The sequence below is a fragment of the Adelges cooleyi genome, unplaced genomic scaffold (assembly GCF_023614345.1).
Source record: "Adelges cooleyi isolate 19-005CV unplaced genomic scaffold, UGA_ACOO_1.1 ACOO_flye_CR_arks_rails_tigmint_CR_PRNA_247, whole genome shotgun sequence".
NCBI classification, from domain to species: domain Eukaryota; kingdom Metazoa; phylum Arthropoda; class Insecta; order Hemiptera; family Adelgidae; genus Adelges; species Adelges cooleyi.
Genome location: NW_026095912.1, coordinates 1,363,623 through 1,374,125, shown reverse-complemented (window position 1 = coordinate 1,374,125; position 10,503 = coordinate 1,363,623). Strand labels below are relative to the sequence as shown.

General features: G+C 25.3%; 1 protein-coding gene across 1 annotated transcript; it reads left to right on the top strand.

Moving 5' to 3' along the window:
• The first annotated feature begins 706 nt into the window (after positions 1–706).
• On the top strand, positions 707–4,447 carry LOC126836709 (uncharacterized). Its single transcript, XM_050570319.1, has 8 exons — positions 707–763; positions 923–952; positions 2,057–2,083; positions 2,600–2,626; positions 3,328–3,394; positions 3,550–3,639; positions 3,839–3,915; positions 4,386–4,447. Exons 1-8 carry the CDS (start codon positions 761–763, stop codon positions 4,407–4,409), a joined length of 345 nt encoding a protein of 114 aa, XP_050426276.1. The 5' UTR covers positions 707–760; the 3' UTR covers positions 4,410–4,447.
• The last annotated feature ends 6,056 nt before the right edge of the window (positions 4,448–10,503 follow it).

Here is a 10,503-nt window from a genome sequence, read left to right as displayed (position 1 = left end):
GTAACCAATGATGCTTACATTTCCATAAAACATTAATTATTATACATATTATAACGGCACTGCATTAAACGTCTACAAGTCGTTAGTGGAGAAATAACATTATTGAAATTAATACACTGTTGAAATAACACCGTAGGTATACTAAATATATGTAATCCTAATGGTGTGTTGGGTATTATAGGATGTATTGATGGACTGCTCTAATGAGATAGAATAAAATTTAAATATTGTGTTTAAGAAAATAAAAAATGAAACACACAGAATGATTGATTGTTCATTTATGGATAGATAGTTACATACATGAAGATAAAGCGCTAGACATAATGATCATTAAGGGGTAGTTGGGTAAATAATGGTTTTTAAAGGTTTCACTATGTTATTCTAGGTTTTTAGTAAATGTTAAAAAATATTTATAATAGTGTTGTTATTGGAAATATATACAGAACATAAGTACTCATTTTAAAACAACATTTAAGTACAACTGTGACCACAATTGGAATACCTACTCGACGCATAAGTTACAAAGCAAATCTGTTAGGTTTGTCTTATGTATATTTTGTAGACTCTGGTTTTACTTCATATATACACGTTATTTCTTCTCAAATGTTAAACAAGTTAGTCTTTTTATACTACATTTTAGTTAAATCAATTTTAATTCTTCTTAAAAACTATTGCAATAATTATGAATGCAAAAGAAGTTGTTGCGTTATGTTTAATAATCTGTTTTTTAAAACAAACAGATTCAATCACAAGGAAGCAGATGGTGAGCGTTATTTAAGTTAATTTTTAAAAATGTATTATTAAAACACGTATTAAAAATGTAACCATATTTACAGTTTTAATTATAAAAATGTTGTTTATGTTAAAAACTAAAATGAATTTAACACAAGTGTTAATTTTATGTTTAATACTTGTTTTTAAGGAAGCAGTAAATTTTGTGCTCGGGGAAGAGGTAATTCATAATTAATATTTTATCTTACAAAAATGTAAAAGTATGGCTATTTATGAGTCAGGTAATTAAAATAATGTATGAGGACTGTTATATAAGTACTATATTATATCTATACAAAATTTAAAAAATTACAATTATTTTTTTTAAAATTATGGTGATGACAACAAAAGCTGTAATATCGAAATATAATCACAATGAATTGTATGAATATGAAATTACGTTCCACTTTACATGAGTATTTTATTTTTTCAAAACGTATGAAGTTTTGTTGTTTTACAAATATCATGGTTTTTGCGTCATATTTTAATAAAACTGTTTCTACAGAGCCTTAATAACACTTGCTAAAAAACGTACATTGTACGGGATCGGTTATTTATGCTTTTGTTATATGTTCTAATATAAGATAAAAATATAAACTCCTAGTAAACGGTACACATGTTGTTTGATGTTCCCGAATAAAAATATTATTCGAATAAAATGATGTTTTGATATCCATTTTTGAAGCTATTTTTAAGTTTCAAGTTTAGGGCAGGAGTGTGAGGGAGTAAAGTATTATTTGTATCTGCTCACACTTCCCAACCGCACTTCACCACCCGTCCTAACATTTAAACTCTTATAATATTAAAAAAAGGGTTTCGAAATTGCTTATGAACCAGTTTAAATTTGTAGTAAAGTACTCTTAATTTAAAAAGTTGGTAAAATATATATGTTACCATTTAAGTATAAAGCTTAAATAAATAGTTTTTATATATGTCGTGAAATTGCGTAACCAGAATTAATAACGTTATACTCACTCTCTTATTAGTAACGTAATAGCAGGCATCCAATCTTAGGGGACTTTTAGTATGTTTCTAAGTACCCTTCTTTTAAGGTATTACCAAAATTCTGCTTTCCAGTTTTTTTCTAATTGGCCTGGACTATTTATGATTTTGAAACATGATATTCAATCGTTACAAACCATAAAAAACAACAATTTATTTTAACACACCTTTGATTTAATAAAAGTTGTATTAGTTGGAAAAATGTTAAAAAAAAATATATTTGTTTAACATGATTATGCATTTAATGAAGTATTCATTTTATGTTTAATACTTTGTTTTTAAGATGGACAAAATTAAGCGCCTTGATCAGGTAATTTATGCTATTAATTCTATCTTATAGAGTTAAAAAAATAGTATTACTTACATTCCACAACGTTTTATAAGAAAACACTTATTAACATTAAAAAAATGTGTATGTTAAATATTAAAATACATATACATCAATAGTTAATTTTATCTTAAATATTTTTTTTTAAGAGACCATTAGAGCATAATGAGCTAAAGATAGAGTAATTATTATTTAATATTTATCTTACACGTTACACTATTTCGCGTTTAGAAACATAAAATGTTGTATAAGGACTTTTATATAAATACTACATAGTAATATTACAAAATAAAAAAAAATTAAATCATATTTTTAAAACTAATTATTATTATGACAAAAAAAATTCTAATATCGAAATAAAATCATAATAAATTGTGAAAAATGAAGCAATGATTTTGTTGTTTTAGAAATAACATTATCTTGAGTATATTAGTATAGGTTAAAAAATAAACTGGATTTAAAACAATTGTTACTTTGATATTTAACACTTTTTTTTAGAATGATTTTCAAACGAACCATATGAAGGTAATCTAAATTTAGTATTTTATTTTAAACAAATGTAAAAGTAGTGCAGTCATATAATAATGTGTTATTTTACACAGAACTACAAATCGATTCACAATTTTACCTTTTGCTTATGGTTCTTGAAAGAGATTTTAAAATACTCCTAGTTTTACTAACCAATTTTAAAGAGCTATATTAATTTACTGCTAACAGTTATGGTTTTTTATGTCGGTTTCCTATAAAAAGAAAATTTAACACAAACTTTTCAATAATACTATACCTAAGTAATATTTGGAGGCTCGAAATGTTGTAAAACATGAAACTCTTCATATATATAAACTGATATAATAAATAACATTTTATAATTATTAAAAAAAATAATTAAGTCATGAATTTTATGGTTATTATAAATAATGAAAAAATCTGTTTTGATACAAAAAAATTTGAAGTTGGTTATTACTAGTTTGTTATTTTAAACAAATTAATATACATTTAAAATGTATTTAATAAGCTATGTCAATTTGTGTTTTAAAACTTTTAGACTAGACTTTTATTCAAAATCAGCAACACTGAATGTACATTAATAAATATATACACCATTAATTGTCTTATAAGTTATTAACTAGCATTATTATGTAAAATAGTAAAAAAATTTGAAACTTAAAACTATACTCATAAAGATATAAAAATATTTCATAAGAAGTATGTTAATTTCATTATAGATGCTTGAAAGAAAATGGCGAATCATCCAACGCCTACAAGGTGAAAAACCAAATATTAATGCCGGTGGTAAGTAATAAGTTTAAACACGAATTTCTTAAATACTGTTTTTTATACCACAATTATATTAATTTGTTATACCTAATACAATTAAAAAAGTGAAAAGTACATTTTTACGCAACGAATGGTACACGATTTTATTGTAATCATTAAAATTGTTTCAGCCGAAGATATTGCAAAGATAAATGCCGAAGATGAAGCGTTCTGGACTAGGGTTATTCATAAATCAGAAGAACCGGCGACTGATTACCTCGGTAAGCAATACGTTTTATTATTAATTAATAAAAAATAACCTTTTTTCTTCCATATTTTTTTTAAAATGTGCTTTGTAATACAATTGAAAAAAATGAAAATGATAATCTGCAATTGTACTCGAAGAATAGTACACGACTTTGTTGTATTCGTCAAAATTGCTTTAACTGTAATTCGGAAGTAATTAAAAACTTTATACAGGTCGTCCACTTGGCCTAATCTCAGCAGAAGAGCTTGCGAATATGATTGCGGAAGATAAGGCGTGGGGTATGAATAAGGTAATTTATATTTATTGTCTTATGTTAAACAGATATAAGTACCGCAGCTAAGGTATTGTTATAACCCAGGACTACAAATAAATGCACCTTGTTGGCTTTTGGTTATGGTTAAAGAAAGAGTTTTGGAAATATTTTCTGTTTTATTAACCAACTTTAATAACTTTTATAAAATTAGTTCTGACAGTAATGTTTATATAAGCCGGTTACCTATAGCAAAGATTTTTAACACCTACTTTTCACCAAAACTAATATCAACTAATATTTGGATCCTACAATTATTGTTAAAAATAACACAAAAACCACACAACATTTTTTATAGTTTTAAACCGTATTTATGATTTTTGATACCTTACAATACAATTGTTTTAACAGTATTTCTGAAATAAACTTACTAATATATTTTGGATGCTCGAATTATTGTAAAAAAATGTACTTATATAAAAACTGATAGTAAAAAAAAATGTTTTTAGGTCGTTGGCACAAGTCATGATTAAAAAGGCGTCTAAAATGCTACCTAATCGCAGAACTCTGAAAAATTTAAATTACTATTAAAGATATTGTTAATAAATAATAATTAAAAATATGTATATGAATAAAAAAAAATTTTTTTTCTTTTAAGTAATATTTTGGAATGTATAAAATATTTCGTTTGCTAAAGTATTTTGTTATTATATAATTATTCATATATTATTTTTTGATCATTTACACATTCATCTTTTATATTTAATTGGGTTCTGAATAGTTAGATTATGAATGTTTAGTGTAAGTTTTGAATGATTAAATTATGTATTTTTATATAATTTCCTGTATAGTATTGTTAAAGTTACTCTAAATTTTTTTATCTTTGCTTTTTTTCTCCGAAGACTCTCTATTAAAACAAATATCCAAACTATTATTGATAGATAATGCAGTGTAAATTAGCTGGTTGCCATCAGAGAAAAAAAAGATTCTTTTCGTTTTTAATGCAATCTCATTTCCACAATAAGAAGTGATCAGATACAAGCACTTACAAACTAATTATTTTATTTAAATAAATAAATAAATTTAAACCTATGTAATTCTTTAGTGTTTTTTATTTTTAATTTCATATTTCTAGATTTTTCCACTTATATGATAATTGATAACTAGTTTAAGAATGTATGAAATGCTCCCTATTTAAATAAAAATGTTAAAAATTTGTAGCTTTTACATTTTTAATAATTATATGGTTATTTAACATTAAATAAAAAATATTTTAAAATAAAAAAAGTTATATTTTTTTTACAATAGAAGAATTCGTTGGCTTAATATTGTTTAAATAAATTTAGCTTATAAATAATATTTCAATAAATACGACAAAATTGTGTACCATTCGTCGCGTACAAGTGCACTTTTACGCGTTTTGATATTTTTAATTGTATTACGTACCACACATCAATATAAATATGGTATAAAAATCAGTTTTTGAGAAATTTGTGTTTAAACATTACTTATTACTAACATGAAAATCAGTCATTGGTTTGTTACCAATAAGAGATTACTGATTCGGAATTATCTAGCAGATATTTGATCTCAAACAATTTCCGTAGCGGTAAAACCATCCTTCTTTACAAAGGCAAAGGATTAGAAAGTAAAATAAAAAACTAGATGCCTATAACAATATTTAGTTTACTGAGGCGTATCATTGAAAGATGCCTAGATCGAGAGCTGCGCAAGTTGGTTAAGTTTAACTGCCACTAGAGATAAATAAAATATATTACAATACCCAATGTATATTAAATGATGTATAAAATATTAATGCTTAGACATAATAATTGCATGTTGCAGCTATAGGCATTTAGTGGGGAAATACCATTAGCTATAAGAATTGCAAAAGTAGCTAATATAACTTATGATATTACAACGCTGTAATATTGCCATTCCCCATATTATACTAAAACTATATTTTAATCCTAATATTATGATAGGTATTATGGATTGTAATGACAAGTTGACTGAGTGAGGTAGAAATGCATATTGAATATTGCATGCTTAAAAACTTGATATATTGCACATTATCGGTCAATCTTGAAGTATGGATCTATTGTATGGTCTCCATGTGTGGTATGTGGTATTAATAAGATTGAATCATTTAACTTTATTATTTTAAAAGATAATAATAAAATTGCACATGATAAATTGCTTAATAATCCAAAAATGCATTCTCTTTTATGCAGAAGAAAAGGTCTGGATGTATAATTTAAACATTAAATATTAATAGCTTTGATGCGGAACTGAGAGCTTAATGGTTTTAGAATGACACAAGTAAATATAAACTATACCAGTATGTAATTCATAATACCAGAAATTAAATATGTCCGCACTTTCCGGCCTAAAATGCCTTAACCATTTTCATACTCTTCAATGCTATAGCTTTTTGACAAAAAGTCAAACTAGTTGCAAGTGTTTTTGGTATACAAATAAACCGTAAAACGTATATTAATGATACAATGTCTAAAGAATATTCCATAAAAAAAAAAATCAAATTAAAAATATTTTATATTATTAGAATATGAAAACTATATTGTTTTCAGTGTATTTTTTGTATTCATGTGTTTGTGCAATACTTTTGTCTTGAAATTTTATAAAAGTAATAAAAAGACAAAGTATGTTATATTTGTATGCATTTTTTATTGCAAACATCAATGTACGTACTAACATGTAACTGTTTGAAAAAGAATACAAAACATCATACGAAGACGTGTTTGTTTGTAAGGGGATTCCATGCGGTCTGTTATTTTTTTTTTTTTTGACGTTTACCAAAAATCCAGACAAATATTTGACTACTTAGAACTAACTTTTGCATCTTATATTTTGCTAAATTTTATGAGTTAAAATATGTTTTTTGTTATATATATATTTGTAACTGTATGTTTCACTGTTTGAATAAGTATTGAATACATCATATCAAAACGTAGCTTTTTCTTGTTTCAATAAATAATTCTAAAAAAAAACAAGAAAAATAAATTGCACAACTTACAACGTGATTTTCATACGTTTCCGTGTAAAAAACATAATATGCTGTTACTTACGAAAACAATATCACATGTAGTATTGCTTAAAGGTTTTAAATGAATATATAACACAAGACCGTACTTTGAGGTCAAGGTATAGTGAAAACGGAGCGTTTATATATAGCTAAAAGTGTTAAGATCACTTTAAAAAAAAAAAACGCTTCAAAACGAATCATGCCTAATAAATGTGTACATTATTTAATCTCGCCCTACAAAACACCAATCATTGGTTTCTATACAATTTATAATCAAATGTGTGTTCAAACAATCGCCTATGGTGTACCAGATAGGTAAAACAAAAACCCAATGTCACCTAGCACCTTTTTCATATTGACAATAAACCATATAATATTGTATTTTATTGTTTATCATTTATTTACATTGCAACAATCATTGTGAAAAACTACCTGTACTCGATAATATTCCATACAAAACAATAACATTAAAACTATAGAGTGTATCATCGATTTTCGTTATGGTTATTGTACCTAATAATATGAGGGCACTGCATGAAGCACCTACAGGGCTTTAGTGGGGAAATAACATTATTAGAACAATTGAAATACCACTAATAACACACAAGATGATTGCTTGTTTATTTATGGATAGTCAGTGTTATAAATGGCAGTGCTGGACTTGTCGGATAAAGATCATGAAGAGTAGTTCGATTAAAGATGAGATTTGAAGGTTTCATTGTGTTATTGATAGGTTTTAGTAACTGTTTTTTTTTTATTATTAAACTTTTGTGATTACACTTTATAGCACAAAAAAAACAACTTTTGATAATTGAATTTTATACACAACATATTTTAGAACAACTTCTATGCACAACTGTGACCTCGTTTTGATATCTGTACTAGTTTAATATAATACATTATAGTACAAACATTTTGGTAACACGTTTTGTTTTCGTTTGTCTACAAGCATATTTTGTAGATTCTGGTTGTACTTCATAGATATACATTATTTCTTTTTAATCCACTTTTAAATTAAAGTGAAAAAGTCTTTATATATTATAGCATTTTAATTGAAAACACTATTAAGACTTTTTAACACTTTTAAATAATGAAAAAATGTTTATTATGCACGCAAAACAAGTTATTGCGTTGTGTTTAATAATTTGTTTTTTAAAACAAACCGTTTCTACACCAACAGAGAGGCAGAAAGTAAGCGCTATTTAAGTTATTTTTTTAAATGTATTATTAAAACACATATTAAAAAACGTAACCGTAACTATAATTTTAATAACAAAAATTTGTACTTGTTAAATAATTAATGGATTTAACACGAGTGTTAATTTTTTGTTTAATACTGTGTTTAAGGCGATACAAGCGATACAAGATGTGTTCATAGAAGAGGTAATTCATATTTAATAATTTATCTTAAGCAGATGTAAAATTATCGGTATTTTGTACGCTATTTTAGGTTTTCTAACTAACTTAAGATGTTGTACATGGAATTTCATATGAGTATTCCATAATTATAAAATTATTTAAATTAATTATTAATTGTAAGAATATGAACATATTCTATGTTAATAATATTCCTATGAAAATATGAATATTAGGATTAAGTTCCAATTTACATGAGTGTTTTTTTTTAAACATGTATTGTTTTGTTGAGTCCACTTATCTCCAGATAACGTTGAGTTAATTTATTTCAACGATAACGCATACATTGCATTAACTTTTTTTATTTGAGAACAATGTACTCAACATTTTGACCCATCGATAACCCGTTTTGGATAACTATTTTTGAAGTTAATTTTAATTTTCAAGTTTATGACCAGAGGAGAGGGGGAGTGTATTATTATTTGTGCTCACACTTCACCACCCGTCCTAATATTTAAACTCTTATAACTAGCATTATTTACTTTAATAAAAATGTTTATACAAAGCCTAAATAACCTTTGCTTAAAAACGTACATTGTACGTGATCGGTTACTTTTGCTTTAGTTGTAAGTTTAATTACATGTTGATTGATTTTTTCGAATAAAACAGTTATTCAAATAAAATTATCTGTAATGATAATATTTGTCCTCGTACACGTCGATTTCTTGAACAAAAATGTTTTATTTTCGACCGTATTAAATCATTTTTTTATATTTCATTCGGATATATTGAATACATTTAATATGCCTATTTCCTAGAAAGTAATTTAAATTTCAAAAAGCAGATTTTGTCTGCATTTAGCTGATTAATTTACTTGATCAGCAAGTCAATCAATCAGTAATAATTATGTCTAGTTTGCGCCTTGTGGAAGATGTAAAATTTGTTAAAGTAAATAGAGACCAGCCCCCCAATTAAGAAGGACTGCAATTTTTTCATATTTCAATTCAATTATATTTATGTGCTACAAATTCATGAACATTTTTGTGATCGAGGTTCTAGTTAAAACAAATATAGGTATATACACAGGTATAGCTTATATACATATTTTGAATGTATGCCGTGAATAATTTGCGTAACCAAAATTTAAGAACAATATGCTTACACTCCATCGATGAGGGGATTTAATTTTTTTCGGAAAACACATTTCATTACTTAAGCAAATGTTGGTATTACATAATTATATTAATAAAAGATGTTGCATTCAACTAAGATGAACAGTGGTCAACTTAATAATTAACCTAAGTTAATTCAAGCCATTTCTTTTTATCAGAATTTAAAATATAAGTCTTTGATAATATTATTTGGATTCTGTTTTTTCTACATACATTCACTTTTTTTTTACATTAGATGGATCACCCAGTATATTTTAGTTATATATATTTTTATATTTTAGTTGAAAGCATTTTTAACACTTTTTAAAAACTATTGAATAATTTAAAAATGATTATGCATACAAAACCAGTTTTTTTATAATATTCAAAAGTTGTTTTTTTTTTTTAAACGGTTCCTACACTCACAGAGAAGGAGCAGGTAATGGATTTTAAAGTAATTTTTTTTAATGTACCATAAAAACCAATATGAAAAAAGGTGACCGTAACTACATGAATACTACATTTTAGTTGAAAACATTTTTAATTATTTAATAAAAATTATGTTTGTTAAAATTTAAAATGGATTTAAAACAATCGTTAATAAAAATTAATGTTTAATACTTTTTTTTAAAGATGAGCGCCATTGAGCACCTGAAAACGGTTATCTATAATTTAGAAATTTTTCTTGAACATATGAAAAAATGATGCAACTCACATAAAACTACATTTTATTTGAAAACATCCTTTAAGTTATTAAAAACAATTTATGTTTAAAATTTAAATGGATTTAATGCAAATAAATATATTTTTTCTAAGGAAAATATTGCTGATTACAAAAGTCAGGTAATTCATATTTACTATTTTATCTTAAACAGATGTAAAATTAGCGCAACTCATGTAATAATGTTTTGTTTTAACATGTCATAACATAGAACTACAAGTCGATCCACATTTATTAATTTAAAAATATTTTCTGTTTTATTAACGAACTTGAAATACATTTTATTAATTTAAGGATGCCAGTAATGAGACATTTGAGAGTAGACCAGTAAAGTGATTAGCGATAAAAACTGG

Bases quoted from the DNA above. Each gene is read 5' to 3' on its own strand.
- LOC126836709 (XM_050570319.1), top strand. The intron at 953-2,056 runs GTAATTCATAAT...TTTGTTTTTAAG, and splicing joins ATTTTGTGCTCGGGGAAGAG to ATGGACAAAATTAAGCGCCT. The intron at 2,084-2,599 runs GTAATTTATGCT...ACTTTTTTTTAG, and splicing joins AAATTAAGCGCCTTGATCAG to AATGATTTTCAAACGAACCA.